This window comes from Emys orbicularis, chromosome 10 (assembly GCF_028017835.1).
Source record: "Emys orbicularis isolate rEmyOrb1 chromosome 10, rEmyOrb1.hap1, whole genome shotgun sequence".
NCBI classification, from domain to species: Eukaryota; Metazoa; Chordata; order Testudines; family Emydidae; genus Emys; species Emys orbicularis.
The window spans coordinates 75,802,905-75,827,169 of record NC_088692.1 but is presented as its reverse complement, the minus strand read 5'-3'; the positions used below and the strand labels follow the sequence as shown (position 1 = coordinate 75,827,169).

General features: G+C 46.6%; 1 protein-coding gene across 2 annotated transcripts in view; it reads left to right on the top strand.

The window, feature by feature from the left end:
* Positions 1-23,921, top strand: part of FANCI (FA complementation group I) — a 34,428-nt gene extending 10,507 nt beyond the window's left edge. The window contains exons 12-37 of one of the 2 annotated variants that reach the window (XM_065412851.1): positions 413-590; positions 1,273-1,360; positions 2,123-2,253; positions 2,931-3,001; positions 4,335-4,449; positions 4,905-5,027; positions 6,279-6,347; positions 7,677-7,778; positions 8,873-9,058; positions 9,156-9,277; positions 9,733-9,897; positions 10,687-10,866; positions 12,326-12,489; positions 13,120-13,199; positions 14,117-14,233; positions 15,589-15,640; positions 16,473-16,600; positions 16,767-16,835; positions 16,986-17,076; positions 17,689-17,873; positions 19,178-19,234; positions 19,316-19,375; positions 20,185-20,268; positions 21,815-21,910; positions 22,622-22,747; positions 23,831-23,921. In XM_065412851.1, the coding sequence (XP_065268923.1) occupies positions 413-590; positions 1,273-1,360; positions 2,123-2,253; positions 2,931-3,001; positions 4,335-4,449; positions 4,905-5,027; positions 6,279-6,347; positions 7,677-7,778; positions 8,873-9,058; positions 9,156-9,277; positions 9,733-9,897; positions 10,687-10,866; positions 12,326-12,489; positions 13,120-13,199; positions 14,117-14,233; positions 15,589-15,640; positions 16,473-16,600; positions 16,767-16,835; positions 16,986-17,076; positions 17,689-17,873; positions 19,178-19,234; positions 19,316-19,375; positions 20,185-20,268; positions 21,815-21,910; positions 22,622-22,747; positions 23,831-23,896 (2,905 nt within the window). In that variant the 3' untranslated portion in view covers positions 23,897-23,921. Of the gene's footprint in view, positions 1-412; positions 591-1,272; positions 1,361-2,122; positions 2,254-2,930; positions 3,002-4,334; positions 4,450-4,904; positions 5,028-6,278; positions 6,348-7,676; positions 7,779-8,872; positions 9,059-9,155; positions 9,278-9,732; positions 9,898-10,686; positions 10,867-12,325; positions 12,490-13,119; positions 13,200-14,116; positions 14,234-15,588; positions 15,641-16,472; positions 16,601-16,766; positions 16,836-16,985; positions 17,077-17,688; positions 17,874-19,177; positions 19,235-19,315; positions 19,376-20,184; positions 20,269-21,814; positions 21,911-22,621; positions 22,809-23,830 lie in introns of those variants that run through there. The other variant, XM_065412852.1, reaches the window with a different exon arrangement.
* Positions 23,922-24,265: the final 344 nt, after the last annotated feature.

The following is a 24,265-nucleotide window of genomic DNA, read 5'->3' as shown; positions in this document are numbered from 1 at the left end:
TACCTGCTGTAGTGTGAATGCTTTCTGGACAGTGAATGAGGGATGATCCTCTGTTAGCCTCCCACCCCACCATCATTACCCCTTTAAACACCTCATATATGGTTCCAGGACCTGCCATCAGTCAGCACAATTTCTGAATCTGGTGTGGACAGCATAGTTTAAAATACTGAAAGTTCCCTCAGGAATTGTAGGTTTTCTGTCTCTCCTTTGCTGGTTGGGGGGCCCGAGACTGAAGAGTCCTGAGGAGGCGTTCCCTACACTGAGAGTTGAGCATGCTTGTTTCACACAACTCCCAACATACATTGGGCCCCCGAGTGACCATGGAAGATTTTATTATCTGAATGTTGCAGTTTAAGTCTTTCCCTTTATTAAGTTGCTTTTTTTTCTTGCTCTGTTTAACATTTTCCTCCAGTGCTTTTGGCTGGGACCATGTTACTCAAGGGCTGGTGGATCTTGGTTTCACCTTAATGGAATCATACGAGCCAAAAAAGGTCTTAGGAAAAGCTGCTGAAACCAGTTATGGCTTTTGCAAGATGCCAGCCCAGCAGGCATGCAGGCTGGGAGCTAATATCCTGCTGGAAACCTTTAAGGTAGGATGAGGTTTAGGATAACATCATATGTTCTTCTGGGGAAACTGTTCATGCCCCTGCTCTCTTGTCAACTTTTTATGAGATTTTGTTCATCTCCATTATCAGGGGAACTGAAGGGAAGATGGGGAAAATCAATGGCAGAGATGGGACTAGAACCTAGGCCTATTGACTCCCAGCTCTTTGCTTTAACCTCTAGACTATCATCCACCAATTGGTAGTACTCATCCCACTCCTATGTTTTCTTTTAATTGATCTAGATTCCATCCTGGTTCAGTCTCTGTTAAGCTAGCCCAGGGATCGGCAACCTTTGGCACGCGGCCCATCAGGGAAAGCCCCTGGTGGGCCGGGCCAGTTTGTTTACCTGCCACGTCTGCAGGTTCGGCCAATCGGGTGCCACTTCCCGCAGCCCCCATTGGCCTGGGACGGTGAACTGCGGCCAGTGGGAGCTGCGATTGGCCGAACCTGCGGATGCGGCAGGTAAACAAACCGGCCCGGCCCGCCATGGGCTTACCCTAATGGGCTGCGTGCCAAAGGTTGCCGATCCCAATTCTAGCCAAAGGTAACTGCTAGGGACAGTTCAAACATTACCCTTCAAACTTGGACATTAATGGACAATGACCAAGCACCTGAAATCACATGAAAAGCTCAGTTTTATGTTTTCTTTTTTCCTTTCCCCTTTTAGGTCCATGAGCCAATCAGAAGCGCAATTCTGGAGCAGGTCTTGAATAGAGTCATCACAAAGGCAGCTTCTCCCATCAACCACTTCATAGGTAATAAAAATGAGAAAGGGAAATGTATGTGGCTCTCAGAAATCATATTATTATTTTTTTGTAGCGGAAACTCCTGATCAGGTGATCTGAGGGTCAGGAGTATCAGGTGTCTCAAGTCCATGCAATTCAAAACACACCTCACTACAGAGGAAGAACACTGTAATGTGATAGTTCATCCCAGAACCGTGGTTGTCCATCCTTCTAGAAATGCAAACAGCCTATACAGCATGCACTTTAATCCCCTATCACTATAGTACCTAACCACTATGTAGGGACCAGTCCAGAACGGACCATTAGTTCTCTGCCTTCCTCTTTGATTTCATTATTGGTATCTGTCTTTGGACGCACTGTCAGGTTTTCTTCTGCTGTGATTCTTTGGGGAATGCTTTAGTGAATAGGCGAGTCTTGCAGTGTGACCTGAAACTGGCAAGCATTAGATTTCATCTGATCTCCATTGGGAAGATGCCCTTGGGCCTACTGCTGAGAAGGCTCTCCAGCTAGCTCCTGGGTACACCCTGATAAGGTGGCCTCTATACCTGGGCTGTGTGCATATGGCACCCTGTATCCTGGTAGAAGACTGGATTAACAATATGATCATCCCAAATGGGACCTTTCCAGGTAATGGGGAGGCTGTGGATTTTCTCTTGGACTCATTGACCCCATAGAAAGAAACAGAATTCCTCTCTCCCATACCCTACTCTTTAGTGTGGACACCGCTTTGCCCTTGGCAGCAGCTGCTCCTTTTACAATCTTGTTTTTCAGATTTGCTGTCTAATATCGTTGTGTCTGCTCCACTCGTCCTTCAGAATTCTTCCTCCAAAGTCACTGAGGCCTTTGACAATTTGTCCTTTCTGCCTCTTGACATGGTGCAAGGGCTACTCAAGGCCATACAGGTAAAGCTTCGCATTTCCCTACAAATGAATATGTTAGAGCTTGGCTCCAGCCGTAGCTGCATGCCACAATTATAGGTGGGACCCAATAACCTTCCTCATCTGCACATATATTTGTTAAAGTGCCTCTAGTCCTCTGCTGTAGCTGGCAGGCTATTCAGTGTAGCATGGTGCCTCTCTTGAACTAATGCCCCTTAGTTGAAAGCTCCCCTCTTGAACTTTAGTGCCCCTTAGTTGAAAGCACAGTCAAGGACTCTCCCTGCTAGGACCTTTCATCTGGAAGATGGAAGGTGCCCAGATACCAGCACAGAATAGAAACAGCTGGGAATGGCCCAGAGAGTTACCTTCTTCCCAGTTCTATTTAATGTGATGTTTTTCTGTGCTGGGGTATTGTCTTCGTGGTAGAACTGCCACCTGCTTAGCCCCCAGTACTCCATTCTGAGGGCCACAGATTTCTCCCCCAGTCCTCATGCTCCTTTCTCCACAGCAGGCCAAGATGTCTTGCTGTTGCCAGTGCATAGCTTTTCTTTCATGTTTTAAAACTCTCTTTGGGTGTCCTTTAGTACTGATGAAAGTGTGGGAAACTAGCATAAAAATAGGAGTGCACGTGCCCATGCGCTCTCTCACTCAGCGTGGTTTGCCTTATTTCTGCTCTGTCTAATAGATCCCTTCCCTTCCAGCCGCTGCTCAAAGTCAGCATGTCAGTGAGGGACTCCCTCATACTTGTTCTCCGAAAAGCCATCTTTTCCAGGTAAGATGGGATCCGTGTTCTTTGAAAAGGTGTTTAAGTTATTGTTCAGCTCTGGATTGGAAGTGGTTCTTTTACTTGGTTTAACAATCACCTTTTACTTATGGAGACCCCACCACCCCATCCTCAGTACTGTAACACAGGCACAATACCACCCTCTGGATTGAGAACTCCACAGTTCTAACCAGAGGAGCCTTGACCCTGAGCCTGTCAATTCAGAAAACCAGATGGAGACTCAAGGTAAGGAGATCAACTGAAAACAAACTCCACTATTATGTGTCTGCGTAGCCACACACCTGAGCACACCAATGCCATGGGGAGCTCAAAGTGAACGGATGACTAGAAACTTTGAGCTGCCATAGTACGGCTGGTCCTTTTTTGAAATTGTAGAAAGATCTGTTCTGTGCAAAGTTCTGGATGATTTACCTTGCTGTGTCCAGTACATTAGGAGCTGCTGTGGAGTTGCTTGTTAGTGTCTGTTTAGTTACAGATGCAAAAGTCCACATGTTGTCAGGGCCGGCTTTAGGCCGATTCCCCCGAATCGGGTCCCGCGCCCTAAAGAAGAGCACCTAACTTAGGTGCCTTTTTAATTTTTACTCACCCGGCGGTGGTCCGGGTCTTCGGCGGCACTTCGGCAGTGGGTCCTTCACTCGCTCCGGGGGTCTTTGGCAGCATTTCGGCGGTGGGTCCTTCAGTGCCGCGGAAGACCCGGAGCGAGTGAAGGACCCGTCGCCGAAGTGCCGCCGCAGACCCGGACCACTGCCGGGTATTTGAATTGGGCCCCGCACTTCCTAAAGCCGGCCCTGCATGTTGTTTAAAGCAAGCAGCCTGATCCTGATGAAAGACCTGGGGTATCACCTAGATGTGTGTAGAGCAAAGATCCTGCTTTCCATGGCACTCACCCAGCTCAGAAAGCTACAGCTCTGCCAGAGGGAAAGAGAAGAGGTGAGAGATGTGAGAAAACCTCCTCTCTATCTCCACTGCAAACATGCAGTTTTCTTTGCTGCCTGGCTCTCATTCCAGTTTCCACAGCCATTTAAGTAGCAGGTCTGTGCCCAGCGTTCTCCTTTGCTATATACATCAGTGGGACAGAAAGGAGAAGTCAGTGTCATAAGACGGGAGAGCTCAGGAGAAACTAACTGAATTGCCAAGCTGTTAATTCCTTGGGGCATCAAGCATTGCTTTAATTTTTCTTTTTTACCACTTTTTGGCCCTCCATGTGTGTCAGAAAATTGCATGAACTGCTCAGAACAATCTTGTAGCTGAGCTGGTCTCTGAATTTTCTTAACTCCTTCTGCCCCTCCTCATGCTTCTCTATTTTTTCCCCAACTCATAGGCAGCTAGATGCTCGGAAAGCTGCAGTTGCTGGCTTTTTGCTGCTGTTGAAGAATTTTAAGGTTCTGGGCAGCTTGACTTTTTCCCAGTGCAGCCAGGCCATCGGTGCTAGTCAGGTGAGTGCTGCTTCTGCAAGCCTCTTGAACAGATACATGCCACAGTCCCATGGAAATGGATACTGATTGATTATAATAGGTATTCAGAGTGAAGTGTTTGTCCCAACATAGAAGCCATTCCAGCTAGTGTTAGCAGCTAGAAGGGAATGTTGGTAACCCAGTGAGAAAGGAGAGACTGGACCAGGTGTACATGCCCCTTAGAGCTGCTGACCTCACAGTGTCCATCCATTCAAGTGGAGCATTCATGCTGCAAGGGTACCCCAGTGAGAATGGTACAGAAAACCCAATAATATGTGGATGATTTTCTCTTTTGGGGAGTGAGGCTGGATGCTAAATGTTTGGTCTGAGTTTCCTTGGCTGAAAGGACAGGTTTGTCTCCCTTTATGATCCAGTTCTTGCATAGTGATAAATGGGAAGCAGAACCCATATGCCGTCACTAATGTGCTCTCTTTCAGGTCCAGGCAGACATTCACGCCTGCTACAACTCTGCAGCTAATGAGGCCTTTTGCCTTGAAATCCTGGGCAGCCTGAGGCGATGCTTGAGTCAGCAGGCTGACGTCCGACTTATGTTATACGAGGTAAATTGGCTTTCCGCAATGTCTTCATAAATCACCAGTTTGCTCTTAAGTAGCTGGTTCTAATCCAGCCCAGGTCAATAACGACTGAATGTTGTAACCATCAGTTGGATGTTTGGAGGCTTGTGGGAAATGGATTCCAGGTCCCAGCTGAGTTCTTCCTGGGATGTTGACATTCTAGGGACTCTAATTTGTTTTAACCCTTTTGTTTCTCATTATTTTGAATCTATATAAGCCTCCCAAAGGCTTTTGATTATCACCTGTCCTTGATGTATATCTTGGTGGTAAAATGTAGTGTGGCTGACCTGGCCAGTGCTCTGCTTGCCATATCGGGGACCTGGGTTTGATTCCCAGTCTCTCCCGCTCTCAGGAGGGCTTGGTGAACTGAAGGGACAGCTCGCTTGGCTCCTGGAGGGGGCTCACAATGATGCCTTGATCTGATTACGCAGCAACTTTGACAGGCTCCAATGAGAGCCTTGGCAGGAGGGTGTATGGGGTATCTCCTCAGGCCTCCTGCAGGGGTCCAGAGGATTCTACCATCCTTTCCCTCTATGTCTGTGCTTTCTCTGGGTGAGAGGCAACCATTTATTTGTCTCTGCCTTGTGGCCCTTTTGGGACTGACCGAGCTCTGTGTGTGGTGGGTCTAATATGAAGAGCTGTTTTCAGGTGCAAGTCTGACTCCAGAGGCACCTATGATATATCGGGTTTGGGGAAAGGGGCTTCTGGGAAACCGTCTATAGATCAGAGTAAGCATTCTTGCTTCTCTTCCCTGGTTTTGGGCCGATTGATTTTTGTCGAGTTAGTGTGCGTGTTGGAATGTGTTTGTCGGTGTGCTACAGGGCATGCAGGTACTTTGCTCTTCCATTGAGGTTTCACAGTCTAATTACTGCCTCCTATGGATTGCCCTCTGGAATATATTTTGTCCGGAGCAGATTTCACAAATATAGGTTGAAATTTAGGATAGTGCCACTTAATGCTCCAACACTGAAAGTCAGACTTGGGGCTTGATGCCACCTGTATTAAAGGGATACAACTTGGGTGTGGACTCCATTTAAGACATCTGTATCTTCTTCCTGTGCTGTGTCACTTTGCCAGTATGTCACTTTTTACTGAGCACAACTTTATTAGCTCCCGATTAATTCCAGTGCCAAAGAGTTAAGTTCACTGTTGTCTTGCAGCTCAAAATTAGGTATGTGGATTGTTTCCTCCTCTTACTAATCTTGGCTAATTTGTGTCTCTCTTCCCTACCTTCAGGGTTTTTATGATGTCCTCCGCAGGAACTCTCAGCTGAGTAACTCCATAATGGAAACATTGCTGTCTCAGGTAAAGTACATTCATGGAGCAAAAGAAAGATGGCAGGGGAGGAAATCTAGGCTCCAGGAATTCCAAGACTGTACACAGGAAAGTGTGAGATACATTTTCCTGAGGAATTTGCATCTTGCCTGGTCCTGATCCTATGCACTGCACGATTGCTCTCCAATAACTGTCCACAGACACCTGCTTACATAATAGTCATTGCTATCCTCCCTTGGAGGAGGGCTCTCCGTGCCCTTGTAGGATTAACTCTTCTCAGCTCTGTCACACATGTCACAGTCACATCTTCCCTGCCAATTGGGCAGGTGGTGCTTTCTCTGAGACATGTTTACACGTCTTCTCTTTCATGATCTGGAGAAGTCACGGCTGACTATTTCCAGCACTCCCAGCCCTGCCAGTACACAGATTGAGACTAGACCAAGAATTGAAGCTGGGCAGCTGCAAGGCAGTAGGGGCCTGTCAATGGGAGCCTGATGCTACAGACTTTTTTCTCTTACCCTGGTGTATGGCCTCCCAGGGGCACACCTCTGTCCCTCTCCTCTGTGACTTCAGCACTGCTCCTCGTTTGCCTGTTCCCTTGTGGCGTGCGAAACAATCTAAAATTATTAGGCTGGATTTTCAGCTCTGGCCTCTCATTTTTCAGGCTCAATATCTCACTTGTAATGAATTGTGGACAACTAACTACCTCTCTGCACCACCCCAGTTAGGTAACTAGATGTGTGATTGACTGTGCCTGTAGTTCAATGTAGTGGCAGAATTACTGGAGCAATTATTTACATCCACTGATGCAGGAGTGGGTGATGTCACAAACCTCTCTAGTCATTAACTGTCAGCTTTGAAGAGGTAAAATGCTAGTGTTGTTGGCTCTAGGTAACCAAGGGAACAGGAGTGCCCTTTAAACATAGTTGCAACAAGATTACATAAATCAACCCCATTTGTGGTCCTTGCTCTCAGAGGATTAAAGTTCAATCCTAGTTCAGGGATGTATGAGCTGCCGAGGAGGGGCCTCTAATGAATGGTATGACAGGTGCATGTTATCCTGATGGCTCAATTACACACATGGTCCCCATTCCCATGTAACTGAGTCCCTCACAGTCTTTAATGTGAGGTATGGAAATACTTGTACTTAATTTTACAGATGGGGAACTGAGAGACACAGAGATTAAGTGACCAGCTATTTTTTTATTCCTTGCTTTTTGTGGCAGATAAATAGGGTGACCAAATGTCCCGATTTTATAGGGACAATCCTGATTTTTGGGGCTTTTTCTTATATAGGCACCTATTACCCCCCCATGCCCTGTCCCGATTTTTCACACTTGCTATCTGGTCACCCTACAGATAAAGCGATACTATGAGCCAGAACCAGACCTGCTTCCCCCACTGAAACTTGAGGGATGTATTGTGGCTCAAGGAGACCAAATCTTTCTGCAGGAACCACTGGTAAGAGATATATACAGTGTATTCCACTCTTTAAAGCTCACTCATTCCATTGGCTTTTAGATTTGCAGTTGACTGACTCAAGTCACTCCCTCTTTCTCATTAAGCTCAGCCCCTGCGGGCTTGGAGAGTTGGAGACCAGGACTGGAAACTGAATCCAGTTCTTCTGCAGTGAACTTGGGCAGGTGACTTCACTTCTTCTGCTTCAGCTTTCCCACCAGTAAAATGGGGATAATATCCATGATGTTATGGTGCTTACTTCAGTGATGTTTCTAAAGTGCTTTGATAGCCCTGGATGGAAGGAGCCATAGAAATAATGTGGTTCTGCAGCTGTTATCCTCTACTGAGCCAGTCCCATTCTTGTTTCCTGCAGCTTAGCACCAAATAGTACAGAAGTACAGGAAAGGAGTCTGTCTCTTCTCTTCTGATCTCGCTCCCTCAGCATGCATTTCCCTCAATCGTTCCTTCCTAATCTGAGGACAGATTGGAGATCTCCAAAAATTCACAGGGTTTCAAAGGGGCCAAATTCAAAACCAGCCCTTAGCTTTTTTTCCTGAAGAATCTTCTTTTCCATGCTGAGGGAGGTGTGACTGGGAAGAGACCAGAAGCCTCAGAAATGGTGAAGAAACCCCTTTGAAATCTATTGTCTACACTCTCATCTAATATCCCTTAAATAATTCAGATATAGGTTGAACAGCAAGCCATGTGACAGTGGGTGGCAGCTATGATGTAGGACTGCAGGTAATGAGGTAGGTGAGCTGAGAACTTGCACTGAGGTATCCTCTGTTGGAATTCAGAGTATATTGCATTGTTAGAAGTTCAGATGTGGGGTTACGGGACCACAGCACTTTGAGCTTCTGTTTTAAAGCCTCAGCTGTGAGTGAGAAACACTCAGATTCCCATAGGTTATGAACTTCTGAAGCATGTTGTTGTGGCTTTTCTGCCTCTGGCTATAGTGGTCCCGCCTGTTGCTGTGGAGAATCCTGTTCCGTTGCACCAGTCTCCCTCTCTCCAGCTAGAAGGTTTGAAATGATCCCACTGGCTAAGCCCTTGTTAGCACAGTGAATTATAATATCCTGTGTGACTGCTTTCTTCAGGCCCATCTGCTCAGCTGTATCCAGCACTGCCTAGCCTGGTACAAGAGCACCGTGCAGCTGCGCCACGAAGCTGAGGAAGAAGAGGACGAGGATGATGACTATGTGGGATTCCAACAAGACCTTGAAGAGATGCTGGAATCTATCACACGGCGAATGATCAAGAGTGAACTGGAGGACTTTGAACTGGTAACTCAGGTTTTCTCAGCAAGGCCAGGTAGCAGGGAGATTCTTGATTCCTGTGGGGTTTTAGAAGGGTTTTTCACTTATTCATTTTGCCTCTTAGGATAAATCAGCAGACTTTTCTCTGTCTTCTGGCGTCGGCGTGAAGAACAATATCTATGCCATCTTGGTAATGGGAGTTTGCGAGGTCCTGATTGAGTACAACTTTAACATAGGGAATTTCAGGTAAGGTGTCAAGTCCTACCCTTTAGAACACTCACCCACTGGTGAAGTTAAGAGGAATTCCTTAGCTCTTGAGTGTGTCTGGGACAGTGTCTTCAGTGTACCTTGCAAGTACAGCATAGTGCCACCAACTATAACAGGGGAACAGTGAATGACTTCTCATAGCTCATTCCCTGCATATCATGGTGCAAATCTGCACCTAACCTTGGGGAGAGTCTTTGTTTTGAACATCACTGTACTTGTCATCATCACAGTTCGCTAGGATTTTGAAACCAGGGAAGTGGCCAAGCCAGTATGGACTGGGTGGGACCTGAGCTGTGTATTGGAAGGATAGGGAGCTTGATATGTCATCTGGAAAGTATCTTCTCTAACTGGATTAATAAAAGTTCACATGAAGAAATTGTAGCATTTTGGTGTCTATTATCCGTGTTTTTTACCACCTTCTTTTGATGTTGCAGCAAGAACAAGTTTGAGGATGTTCTAGGCCTGTTTAAGTGTTACAGCAAACTCTCCGAGATCCTGAAGGAAAAAGCTGGGAAGAACAAGTCATCCTTGGCCAATAAAACCGCCCGAAGCTTCCTTTCTATGAGCTTTGTATCCACTCTGCTCACAGCTTTGTTCAGGTGAAACTGTCACAGCCTGTTTATCTCTGACTTGTATATATTACCTTAAATTCACTTCTGTGGTGGCTGCCTACCTTTTTGAGCAGTATACACTGCACACACACAAGGGGTGCAGCATGTCACTTCTGCACAAAGTACACTTGGAGCATTCTCCAGTCCAGCCTGGTGTAGGCAGGAGCTGTGCAGATTGGCCCCATGCAGCCTCATTACCCTCAGTCCTGATCTGTACTTCCTCCTGCTGCTCCTGTCCTGGGCCACACTTCAACTGTATCAGTGCCCCTTAATGCTGACCTGGGTGGCCTCTGATGTTCCAGTCCTAGGCCATCCCCCACCCTCAGAATACCAGTAACCCTCAGTCCTGACATGCAGCACCCCATGCTGTTCTGGCTCTTGGCCTCTGCTGAGCAGACTGCCACTTGCACCCAACTGGGGATTTGAGTGAGGTTGAAGAGGCTGTTAAAATTCTGTTTTTGGGGTATTTGCTCCAAGTGGCTTAAATGAAGAACTGGACTATGTTGCTTCCTCCCTGGAGAGGATTTTGCTGTTGGGCTAGAGACTCAATTTATTTCTTTTAAATGAAAGTTCAGATTCTGAAGCACATTTATGTGGCAAATTAAAAAGAACAGTTACGTAGATACATAGTTACATTCCACACAGGGCCCTGTGTGACCCACCAAAGGTGTGCTCTGGTGTGCCAAGATGAAATGCTTATAGGCTAGCCCTTTGCATTACGTTAAGGTGTGTTCCTAGACTCGGAGGTGTTTTTAAAATGTTCATATGACTCTTCAGGGATAGTGCCCAAAGCCATGAGGAGAGCTTGGCTGTTCTGCGCTCCAGCAGTGAATTCATGCATTACGCTGTCAATGTAGCACTGCAGAAAGTGCAGCAGCTGGAGGAGACAGGTCAAACAGATGGACCTGATGGACAGAACCCAGAGAAGATGTTCCAAACCCTCTGCAAAATTACTCGGTGAGTTGCTATGTAGCTTTGAGACTTGAATGCTGGACTGCAAATATGTTTTGGGTTTTTTTTTTTTTTTAAACACCTGAAACTCTCATGTAAAAGTCTGAAAGAGCAATAGTCAGCGGCAATTGTTTGAAACTGTAATTAGCACCAAATTATAACGAAATTGCCTCCTGTGTTCCTGAGACATCTGAGCAGCAGACCCCTTGATTTCTCCACCAAAGTGAGTGATTAACTAAGTGGCATAATGAGCGAGATGGAAAAGCCATTCCCTGTAAAACCCTGCTTGCCAGTCCCTTTTTGGTAGTTAGTTTGTTACTCACAGTAAGAAACTAGAATGGCTACAGACCAGACTTCTCAGGCCTTTGGGAGGCAATTTAGTTTGAACCCAGTTACAGTTTGAAATAGTTACATGTGAAAGAGGAGTTCACTTTTAGCCAAACATTGGCTGTTTCCCTTTGAGTTTAAAGCCTTAGTCCTGTATCTTCCTCATTCCTCTGATGGTAGAAAGTAGATGACCGTCTAGTACCACTCTGATTAGAAGTCACTTTTGTGTAATATACATTTACATGCTACACAAACATCATGAAAGAAAGAAACACATTCTGTTCTAAAGAACCTATAGTCTCTGTCTGATCCTGCAAACTCCTCCTTGTGTGAATAATCCTTACCCATGTCAATAGTTGTATTGAAGCCAATGGAATTACATGTTAGCTAGAACTACCCATCTGAATAAAGGGGTTTTCATGATCAGTCTGTAAGTTAAACCAGAGAAGGGTCATCACGGCAAGTAAAGGATTGTGTGGAGAGAGAGATGGCTAGAAGTGGGCTTGAAGAAGGGGAAAGAAGATTCTTGGTGGTTGAGAACAGGAAGACTGTTGCATTACAGGTCCCCCTCAGACCAAATACTTCTCATTCTTCAAGACTTCTCTATTTAGTTTCTCTTTTCTGTACATTCACAATCTTATTTATATAGAGCCCAGTACAGATATCTGGCCCATCAAAAACACAAACTGTAGGGAGACACAATCCTTGTGGTAAGTTGCATAAGTCTAATTGACAAATATAACACCAGTGATAAAGGTTCAGACATGGGGTGAGGGCACACTGAGCCAGTGAGGGATGGAAGGCCATGTGAAAGGGAGTGAACTTTTAAAGAGGGATTTGAAGTAGGAGCAGGAGGTCAATAGGCACATGGGGAGAAGGAAGAATAAAATGATCAGATGGATCAAACAGGAAGAATGCATAGAAAACAATGGCTGTGAAGCTTGTATCAAAACAAATTCTGCCTTTAAAATGAATCTTTCTTCCCCATCCCTACTTATGGGGAAGAGATCTTCCAGTTCAATTGTACTAAAAGAAGATCCAGCCTGTGGAGTGCAGGACTGGCTCTATTCCAGTTTTTGTGCTGTGCAACCAACTATGCTAGAACATGTGAAACTAACTCTCCACCCACCCCTTTCAGGGTCCTGTTATGGAGATACACTTCAATTCCAACTGCAGTCAAAGAGTCTGGGAAGAAGAAGGGCAAGAGCATCTCACTGCTGTGCTTGGAAGGCTTGCTGAAGATATTTAACACAGTGCAACAGCTCTACAAGCCCAAGGTCCCCCAGTTTCTACGGGCTTTGGGTAGGTACTTTGGCTGTGACAAAACAGATCTGCTCAGTCCTGGACTCTCACTAATGGGGCTAGATGTGCTGTGGAGGCTTTGCACTGGACCCCTGGATAAGGAGAGAGTTGACCCCATGTCATTCAGAAGTGATGCTGGTCACTGAGCTCCAGTTGGCTTTTCTTGCCTCAGGCCAGTCCCAGAGATGTGAGAGCTCAATAGAAGCAAGCAAATAGTCTCTGTTGGCAGAGCATGATTGGAGGTCTGGCATGAATCATAGAATATCAGGGTTGGAAGGGACCTCAGGAGGTTATCTAGTCCAACCCCCTGCTCAAAGCAGGACCAATCCCCAGACAGATTTTTGCCCCAGATCCCTAAATGGCCCCCTCAAAGATTGAACTCACAACCGTGGGTTTAGCAGGCCAATGCTCAAACCACTGAGCTATCCCTCCCCCATGGTACCTTCCGGTTTGAAATCCTGCCTTGAACCATCCTTTTTGCCCTCCACAATTCTCCAGTATGTTTTCCTCAGACTTGTTGTGGCCTTTACCACCGCCGCAAAGGAGAATGTGCGTGCATGCTTGTGTATGTGTCTGTACTAAATCCTGGATGCTGGCCTCTGCACTTAACTCGTCATCTCTCGCTCTCAGATATTGCTAATGATGATGCGGAGGAAGAGGAAGATATTAACGTCACCGAGAAAGCTACCTTCCAGATCCGACAGTTTCAGGTAAGCAGCAGAAATGTCACTCTGGGTAGCGAGTGGTCTCAAAGCATGAGCTAATTTGGGGGTACCTTTGGATGTTTTGCCTAGGCCAGTGTTTCCCAAACTTGGGACGCCGCTTGGGTAGGGAAAGCCCCTGGTGGGTCGGGCCGGTTTGTTTACCTGCCGCGTCCGCAGGTTCGGCCGATCGCGGCTCCCACTGGCCGCGGTTCGCCGCTGCAGGCCAATGGGAGCTGCTGGAAGCGACGGTCAGTACGTCCCTCGGCCTGTGCCGCTTCCAGCAGCTCCCATTGGCCTGGAGCAGTGAACCGCAGCCAGTGGGAGCCACGATCGGCCGGACCTGCGGACGTGGCAGGTAAACAAACCGGCCCGGCCCGACAGGGGCTTTCCCTACACAAGCAGCATCCCACATTTGGGAAACACTGGCCTAGGCTATTAGCCTGCTACCAACTGAAAAGAAAATGTCCTGTGACTGACCCACTGAGTGATTCACTGGCACCTCCAGAAGGATTTCACACCTGTTAGGAAGCTCAGTAAGGCTTAGTGCATATTGGGACTGAGTGGGGTGTGTATAAGGAGCTGCATCGCTCCATTAATGTGGTCTGTACGGTGCATAAGAAAGCAACTGTAGGGACCAAAGGTACAATCCACACCTCAGTGAATATTGTAAGACCCTCACTAAAGTAGAAACTAGCTGTTATTTAACAGCTTGTAACAAAATCAGATGCTCACAGATATGTTCTAAAAGCATCTTGATTATCTCTGTAAGAAATTCTGCTTTCCTTCAATGTTGGTGCTGCCTATGCTGGGGGGGCTGCTGATTTCTTTACATGCTCCAGTCTCAGAGGTTTTTGGTTACTTACCTCCTAAAATGGCCCAGGCATGCATATGTACTGGATTCTGTCCTTCCTTCCCATGATCAGAGGTCTCTGGTGAACCAGCTCAGCAGTGCTGGCGATGACTTCAACAGCAAGGAAGCCCTATCGCTTGTGACTATTATCTCCACTTTGTCCAAGCTACTGGAGCCCTCCTCTCCACAGGTACTTAGCAGAGCTAGTGATTGGTGAGAATGTGTGTGGTGCTGGCACTAGTGGGGTCTGGAAGCCCATGATACACTGGGAGAAGGTAGTCATCTTGGTTTGATTGCAGACCCCCAGATGGTGATAGGAAGACTTTGAAATGTTCATTCCCCTCTGTGCTTGCAAGCAGACCAAACGCTGCCAGGATAACTGGCAGCCAAACATTAGCCTACAACACCGAATGCCTTCAGGAATGACACATTTTAGGAAAGCTAAATTCATGAGGGAGCAGTAGCACTGGCTGGAGCCCTGCATAATCTAGGCAGATGCTGTACATGCTTCCCTGCGATACCTCTACTAATTCTCCTTTATTATTTGTATTGTGGTACCACCTAGAGCCCCTACCCCTATTGTACCGGTGCTGTCCAGTCGTGACAAAGGGACAGCCCCTCCATCCTGATCTCCATCCTCCTGCTGTGGCAGTCCAGACCCCCTGCACAGCTCTGCCAGTGCACCTTAATCCTGACCTGCAGCAATCCCTGCCCTTCTGCAGAAGTCCTGGCCCCGCCCCACACACCTCAAACCTGGACTACAGTATCCCTGCTACCTGGCCTCCTGACTAGTAGCTTCTAATCATGCCGAAGTGTGGTGTTTCTTCTATTTGGGAACAGATCCACTGGGGGCCTCTCTAGCCCCAGCTCTTCAAGGAAGAATGGTTGAGTGCTTAACCCCTCTAACTCACACATACAACGTTTAAAGGGCTAGAGTAAGGGAGCAGGGCCGGCTCCAGCATTTCTGCCGCCCCAAGCAAAAAAAAAAAAAAAAAGCCGCGATCGGCGGCGGCAATTGGAAAAAAAAAAAAAAGCCACGATCAGCGGCGGCAGGTCCTTCGCTCCTAGAGAGAGTGAGGGACCTGCCGCCCCCGAATTGCCGCAGGTGCCACCCCCTCTCCCTTAGCCGCCCCAAGCACCTGCTTGTTAAGCTGGTGCCTGGAGCCGGCCCTGAAGGGAGACCAAATTTTACCCAGCCAATGGCCATATTGAAAATTTGCCAGGAACATGAAGGCCTCACTTACTTTGGATTTAATGGAGTAGACTGTAGTTACTCTTCTCTTCAGTAAGAGGCTGTGTCCAGGGGAGACCACAGACCCTCATGTGCAATGCGTCATCTTGAAACAAGCATCTACCACTCTTCACTAGGTGTAGAACTCCACAGACCCTGTCTGGGCATCTGTCTGCTAGAGGTGCCTCTGTTGATTTCCATGGATGGTTGGCTACCATTGTGCTGAGAGTATTTCTTGAATTCAGACCAATTTTTTTCAGTTTAGCATTGTCTTTGTGACTGCATTCATGTAAAACCCCTGTCCCCTTGTGTAGTTCATACAGTTGTTCTCCTGGACAGTCAAGATTTGCAAGGAAAACAATCTGGGTGAGTAAGATTTTTAGAGTAAATTCAGATTTGAGGTACTAATGTCAATGGAGTTGCACCTGCTCACAATAGATCTGAATTTGGGCCTTTGATACTGTGCTCCTGAGTTCCTCTTCCATTCATCCCTTTGATGGGTTCAAGCTCAAGCCTTGTTTTATTGACAAATGCAATGGATTTGCAGAAAATAGTATGGGATGTGCTAGAGCCACTTTAGAGTTGTCTTTGGTGGCTCTAACAGGCTGAATGTTGGGTGTGAATCTTTAATTTCACCTCTCTCCCCTCCTCCAGTAAGCATGTCAGGACTGTATTTTGTTCTGCAAAGATAGCCTCTCTTCTTGGACTTGGTGTCCCGGATTATGGTCGCTCAACTGCTTGCTGATGACTAGAAATTCCAACATCTCCCCTTTTACCTTGCAGTGCAGTAGCATTTGCCTCCTAGTCACCATTCCCCTATGAGCTGACGGGCCCAATCTACCTCATTTCCCCCTTGAAGTATATATTATTTGAAATACTTCATGTCTCTAACTTCCTGATCTGACTAATCATAAGCTAAGGGGAATGGAGGGCAGGGATGTAGGGTCAGAGCTAAGGCTGTTTGTGGAACCTTAACTGCAAATTGCCTGACTTCCAAGCTCCTCTTTTGTAACTACAGTGTTTTAACAAGGGTTTAATGCAGTGCGTCTCCGTACAGCCTAAGCTGTCTCTCTCTCCTGAAAATGTAGGCTATAGTAAAATGCATGCTTGATCTCATCCTAGCAGGATGTCTGACAGTCCTTGAAAAGCCAGTAGAGTGTCATGCCTGGTGACTGTCATTTCCTCTCCTTTCTTGCAGAGGATGCTCCTTGCTGTAAGGGTTTGCTGACCCTGCTCTTCAGTCTCCACGTTCTCTACAAGAGCCCTGTCGGCCTGCTGCGTGAGCTCGCCCAGGATATCCACGCTCACCTTGGAGACATAGATCAGGTGCGGCCCAGAACCCCAGCTCTCAGTGTAAGCTTAGCATCTCCTGGTGCTGCCAAGGCCGAGGTGGTGTGTGTCTGAGCAGCATCCCTGGAAGAAGCCCCAAATCCATGCAGCATGTGACTGAATCCAAAGATTTGATTATCAGAGAGTCTCTCTTTCCCCACAGGATATGGAAGTGGAGAATCAATCACATTTTGCTATTGTGAACATCAAAACAGCAGCCCCTACTGCCTGTGTGAGTTGGAACAGTATATGTAAGACCCAGTCTCTCTGCTACTACTGTGCGGCTGGTGCCAAGACTCACCTTGGTACATGTGGGCTGCAGAACTTCTAATGTGCTAAACTATGTTCCAAAAACCTGTTTTGCTTTCTCTTTTTTTCTTAGCTGCTGGTCCTGGCTCAAGCAGACAAGGTCCTTGAAGAGGTGGATTGGCTGATCAAGAAGCTTAAGAACCACTTGGTATTGGACATATCAGGTAATGAAATGGCCCTCTGCTTTGCAATGGCCTTAGAGCTCCACAAAAGAAAGATAGAGATAGATAGCAAGGAAACACCTCACTATTTTGAACAGCCAACTTACTAAGACTGCTTTTCAACATAGATGGTGAAGGCGCCTCCCTGGTGCTGGTGCCAGGAGGGAAATGTAAGAGTTGACAACCCTTACACTGATTCATCCTATACACATACTCACTCTCTCTCTCTCTTCTCTCCTCCCCATCCCCCCGCCCTCCTCTCACATGAAGATGGACATTTGTATTTCACCATCTTTAGTATTGTGTTGATTGCTGGAAACTGGGTTTTGGGATAAATATATGCAGGCTGCATGTGACTTCAGGAGAAAGCTGCATGTCTAATTGTGGTGGGGAGGAGCAGGAAGGGTCACTGGACTGAACCTATATGTCCAATGGTAGGGAACAAGGGGCTACTGCTAGCTCACTGATCAGAGCAGATTACATCTTAGTTCTGAGAAGGGCAGAAGTGGGGGCTTTTTTAGCACCACTTTTAGCAAAATGTGCACTGATTTTTACTTCACTTCCCCCAAAGCGTCAGGGTGTATGTGCTGTGGCTGTACCTATCTCTTTTTTTAGAAGACTCCTCTCAGGCATCAAGCCAGATCCAGTCTCTGGAGAAGGCTATAATCCTGCAGCTGGGGACACTGCTGACGGCTTACCATGAGCTGGTGCAAACAGCCCTTCCTGCAGGGAGCTGTGTGGACACTCTGCTGAGAAGCCTTAGCAAGACTTACACCATTCTCACCTCCCTCATCAAACATGTGAGTGCTCTTGTGCTGAACTGGCAGGATGGGATTTAAACATCTCTGCCCATTCCCCACAACAAGCTAACAGTGGCAGCAGCTCATCTGTGGCTTGGGATTGTCAACATGATGTAGTGATGCCAATCCTCACCCTCCTCCAGTGGCAGCATGCACATGAGTTTCCTGGCCTCTAGGTGGTGGCGGCAGCTAGCAAAGACGAAGGGTGCCTCTCTCCTGCTTAGTGGGTAAGGGTAGAGCTGCTGCCCTTGGCTGGGAGTGACTCTTGCATGCTTTGTAATCTTGCAGGCCCCTCACTGGAGAACCATGTGTCATTCACACTATGCAACTCCCCCCACCCCCACCCCATCCCATCCATGGCTTGACACCTAGAAATGTAGAAATTAGCACATAAGGACTGACCAATGGCCCATCTAGTCTGAGATGATGATGCTTTGGAGGAAGGCAAAGAATTCCCTATGCCCCTGGGCAGTAGTGACATGCATGATGTGTGGGGAATGCGTCCTCTGTCCCACTGGTGACTAGGTAACACCCTGATAGTTCCTGTAACTTCCATCCTAACTAGTGTGGGCTGCAGAGCTTCTTCCTATAAGCACTCATACAGTGCAGTATGGTTGTTCCAAAGGCAACCTCAGAAACATCTAGCCCAGTGGTTCTCAACCAGGGGTACGTGTACACTTAGGGGTATGCAGAGGTCTTCCAGGGGGTACATCAACTCATCTAGATATTTGCCTAGTTTTACAACAGGCTACATAAAAAGCATTAGTAAAGTCAGTACAAACTCAAATTTCATGAGACAAAATGAGAAAGGCAGCAATTTTTCAGTAATAGTGTGCTTGTGATGCTTTTGTATTTTTATGTCTGATTTTGTAAGCAAGTAGTTTTTAAGTGAGGTGAAACTTGGGAGTACACAAGACACATCAGATTCCTGAAAGGGGTACAGTAGTCTGGAAAGGTTGAAAACCACTGATCTAGCCTGCACTGCAGTGAACATCCCCCTTGCTCACAATCCCTCCTTTGCCTCCTAACATTTGCACAGGACAGGAACTTCACTTTGCCATGCCCAAATAAGGTGTGACTGCATCAGAGAAGGATAACCCCTTCCCCCTAAGTGGGGAAGCAATTAGCCCTCTGAGCACAGGGAGCCTTCATGTTGCTTTTGTCTGAATTCCCTCTCCCATGTGCTCAGGGGGCCAAGGAATGTCACAGAGTGAATTGTCTCCAGCCCTTGCCTGGAAAGACAGGTTTCAGGGGATGAATGGAGGTGTCTGAAGGAAGCTCACTCTCTTGTGTATTTCTTGCAGTATCTCCAAGTTTGCCGCAGTGGCCTGGGCACAATTTCAGGGAGGCTGGAAAAGCTGGTGAGTGCCACCTTATTATGCTGAGGGATGAGCGCACTCACTTGTGTCAGGAATAACACTGGTATCTCGGCTCCTTCATAGGTGAAGCTCTCCGGTTCCCATTTGACTCCACAGTGTTACGCCTTCATCACATATGTACAGGTAAGTGGGCTAAGTTTCCTGTGAAACACATGCTTCAGCACGAAAGGGGGGGTATCAGGAACAATGAGAAAATCACCAGTGCCTGTTTCTGAACCCTCCATGGTGTGCCCCGAGGCTGTGATCATTCCAAACTTCAGCTTACCCTATATAAGCATGGCAAGAGACACATTCTTCTTCAGTAACGAAGGGATTAAACTTCTACGCAGACAGAGCAAGAATATTGATTTCAGCTTGGGAAAGGGAGGGAAGTGGCTGATGTGCTGGTCTTTAAGCCATGTGTTAGATCACTTTCTATTTATATGCACGTGTGGATACTGACATGTGGCTTCTTTGGGCAAGTTTGGTATTACTATTAACAGCAAATGGAAGAGACTCTCCAAATACAATACAGCCACACACCATATACATTAATATAATTGGCAATCTCTGCTCAAGGTGATGGTGTGGGTCAGGATTAAGGTACTTTGACAGATATGTCTATGTATGGTTGAGCAAGGGGTGCTTCAGGTCAGGACCAAGGGGCATTGCCAGAGCCACGTTGGGGAGACCAGAGCTGGAATTACAGGGGGAGCTGTAGCTCAGGGTTAAGCTATGTTGGCAGAGTTGGGGAGGAATGGGGGAAAGCTTGCATAAACACCTATCCCTGGCTCTGGCAGTGCTATTAGCTTCTCACTTTTATAAACCTCCAAATCCCGCAGTGAATTGTTAACATTGCACTAGTCGCAAAGAGGACATTTGTCTGCCATGACTTGGCTACGGGCTGTTCTTGCTAGCCCGATGATGCCGTGCCCTGTGCTTTCTTCCTTCAGAACATCCACAGCGAAAGCCTGAGCTTTGCAGGGGAGAAGAAAAAGAAGAGAGAGGATGAAACTGCTGCAATTGCTACAGTCATGGTGAGCTTGATTCACTCCCTGTTAGAATCTGGTTGCATGCAGTAGATATAGCAGTGGTGTTGATTCTTGAGATTTTTATCATGAAGCTTGTGATGTTTGGTGTTTTCTTAAAGCTCCGTCTCTGGAAGGCAGGTAAATATACCACAAACTCAGCTTTCATTTAAGTAAAAACAAAGTTTGTAGCCCTCCTGGCTGTGGAGAAGTTTGAAAATAGAACCCAAGTATACCCTAAAGGCTCAAAAAACAAGGCAAACAACAAGAACCTGACTTTTTTTTAATCTCCTGATTTTTTTGGTGCTTGACTGATTTTGAACATTTGGGGTTGGCAATACTAGCACATTTCTGTTTCAATGTGCTGACTGGCTCTTTGTGCTGTTGGAGTGTCTTGAGAAAGATGGAGCATTTCATTTGACTAAATTAGGTCAATAATTGCAAGTGAAAGTGACTGAGTTGGAAAAGTGAGAGTGGGAACTGGAGGGCTAGTCACACTGCTTAAAGGTGCGTGACCCTTCCTGACCCTTCATAGTCATCAAAAGCATTTTGCTATCTGCTGTTAAGTTTACAGCTGGTCAAATTTCAGACACTCCTGTGCCATTCAAGTGAACCAGTGCTTTGATGATAAAAAGCAGTGAGGATAGCAAAGACAATGACTTCCTCACTGCTCCCTGAACGTAAGGTGATGCTGCTAAGGACAGCAGATTTACCTGGAGTTGGATGCTGCCTTCTGGTTGGTTATTAGAAATGAAGGTCATAACAGAAAATAAATGGAGCAGAAATACAGTGAGAGAGTCAGAAATGGGTGCTGCCTAATGGAAAAACCCAGCTCGGGAATGGTCAGAAGAAAAGAGTTCAAAGCCATGGAGAAGTACCATGGAATTACCTGCTCCAAAGGTACTCCTGATCCAGTCAGTTTAAAAACAATCCTGAACCTAAGTTGGCAAGGTTTGGTATGGAGTCAATACTTGCTACAAGGGAAGGGATGGTGTCAGTGGTGTGGTACTGAAGTAGTTCACTGACAGTCTGGGGTTGTCTGAACCAGAGCTGGGCTAGAATTACAGTAATGATGCATCATGTTCACCGTGTTCACTGAAGGTAGGATGAGAAGTAATGGGCATAATCTGCAGTAAGGGAAATTTAGGTTAGCTATTAGGAAAAAATTTCTAATTATAAGGGTAGTTAAGCTCAGAAATAGGCTTCCAAGGGAGGTGGACAAACACCTGTCAGGGATGGTCTAGGTTTACTTGGTCCTGCCTCAGCCTAGGGAGCTGGATTTGATGATCTCTCGAGGTCCCTTCCATTTCCATGACTACGTCCCTTGACATGAGAAAGTGGAGTTCTGTATAATGCCTTTAAGCAATTGGCAACTGTGGTAAATATAGGTTTTTAAATCTCTTCCATTCGGTTATGGAGATCCAGGCTGATGGCTGCAATTTGAGGATCATACAAATGTGTGCATTGTTACATACCTGGGCTGCTCACACTGCATTAAGTTTACTATGGGAACCTTCAGAGTTCACTTCCAACCTTCCTTTTTTTTGTATTATAGGCCAAGGTGCTTCGGGAGACCAAGCCAATCCCAAACCTGATTTTTGCTATAGAGCAATATGAGAAATTCCTTATCCATCTCTCCAAAAAGTCGAAGGTAATCTGCCCTCCTCTCCAGCAGTCTGTGGCTGAAGGACAGATGACCTACATACAGCAAAGCAACATCAGTGTGAAAGGCTGTCTTACCTCTACTTGGTTTTCTAAACGAATGTTACTACTGCGGTTATCAATGCAACTTGCCCTAGAAGAAATTAACCATCATGGCAACTTTCTCACAAATCCTGGCCTGACTTTCTATTCTAAATTGACATTACATTCAGCCAGCTGGCATCAATGCAGGCACTTGGAGAAGCATAAGCTTTCTGACGACTTAGTCATTTTGTATTTTCTTGTTGAGTAGAAACTGAAAGGGTTAATGCCATTGTTCTGCCCATTCATCTCAAGTGGCGTGAAAGAACCATTCCTAGCCAAGGCGACATCAGGGTAATGTACACATTTAGGGTTCCTGCCTACTCCTACCTCCTTAAAAAACCCATAAGGTAGGTAGCTTTGCCCATTTGAAAGTGGTGGCAGGGGATGTTGAACACACCCAGGATGAAAGAAAGGGAGAGAGACTGATGTTTTCAGTCACCTAGACTTTGCCCCAGTCACACACTGTTATTGGGAGGAAGGTGAGCTAGGACTCTGTCCTGGCATTAAGGGGAGGAGCGGGCAGTGGTAGAAAGCTGCATTACAACAGGTATTCATGCTGTAGCATTCTCTCCTAGCAATCAGCCTTGAAATACTCATTTTCTTTTGGTTACGGTAGGTGAACTTGATGCAGTACATGAAGCTGAGCACCTCCCGGGACTTCCGCATCAACGCGTCCACGCTAGAGAGTGCGCTGCAGGAGAAGAACACTGAAGATGCTGAGAATGAACCAGACAATGACCAGGTCAGAACTCACAAGAGCAAATGCCAGGGCTCATGGAGGCCACTCTCTCTCTAAGATCCAGCTGAGGCTGGGCTTTCCTTGGGCGTGTGTTAAATCAGTGTAAAGTGAGCCTATCCTAGTTCTATCTTTACAGGGGAACCCCTCATTTACTATCTGCCCATTTAATGAGCGAAATGGTAGAGACCCCACTCTGCTGAGCTAAGCAACACACTGTCATGTCACAGGGATGGCACTTTGCCCTGATCTAGTTTTCACTTAATATGCCAGTTTTATTTTAAACTGAGACACTATATACAGTACTTTAGAAAAGCCCACATATTAATTCTGCTGTGTGTTCCCCATAACTATTGATTTTCTAGCATGGGTGAAAAAAATCAGGTTTGACTTGTGCCTTTAAACTCTTAATGCTTCCTGGCTCTAGGACTGTCAGTGGTTATAGATTTCTCTTAACTCAGTGGCACTCATGCTGCATTTTGTAGACTACTATTGGCCCAACAGGCTTGTACCTAAGATGGGGGAGTGTGTGTCCAGGATCAAAGAACTCTTATAAAGTGCTCTGCAGAACAAAAACTTCAAGAGAAGCACTGCCTTAGCTTGCTTTCCATTCCTGTAGTGTAAAGGGGCCCTTTCCTCATTTCCAGTGCTGAAAGCAGAGTAGCACGTTGGCCTTTCTTAAGCTCCCCGGGAAAGGAATCTGTTCCCCTCTGACTGATGCATTCGTGAGAGTGCTAGAATGGCCTGGTTCCTAGAGGCTTAATCTGTTTGTTCCCTTAAGGATCTACTGTAACACAACAGTGGTCAGCACCCTTTTGGAGTAGACACTACAACCAAAATAAGGAGGCTCCTGCCTCAGAGCTTATACTCAGTCTGATTTCCAGATAAAATAAGCATGCATTAATGGGGCTTTTACCAGTGGCAGTATCTGGGTGAGGAACACTGGCCCTGATGTGGAAAGAAGAGAGCTAGTTCCCATTCTGTGAGAGTGGTTTCTTGAAGTAGATAAACTGTTATGAGGTTAGAACCACAGAAGCCTGTTCTTCAGTAGCAGAACTCATGCTTTTATTGCTATTCCTTCCCCCCTAGACTGTTGCAGCAGAACAGCCAGCTGAGAGCCAGGAACCCAAAAAGAAGAGACGACGAAAAAAGTAGAGCTCCTGCCGCCTTGTCAGAGTAACACGCACCCGGCACAGCTTTTCTGTTGCAGACTGGCAGCAATGCCCTGGACAACTGTACCTATACAGAAATTGTTCTGGCAGTGGAAAATAACGCGTACTCATGAACTCTCCCTGGGCCGCCTGAGCTAAGCTGGCCCAGTGATGCACAGTCTGTGCAAGACCTTGTATTTTACAGCTAAAAATTCAGCCTTGGGTAGGCTGTTTAGACACTGTTCTGGGAGCTGCCTTTGCCATTAGAATGTGCTGCTTTAATGGAGTCCTCTCCCTCAGCCAAGTCCCTTCTTCTTAGAGCAAGACAAGATTTGTCACCTGGGCTGGTTTGCTACCTGGAGCCCTGCCCTTG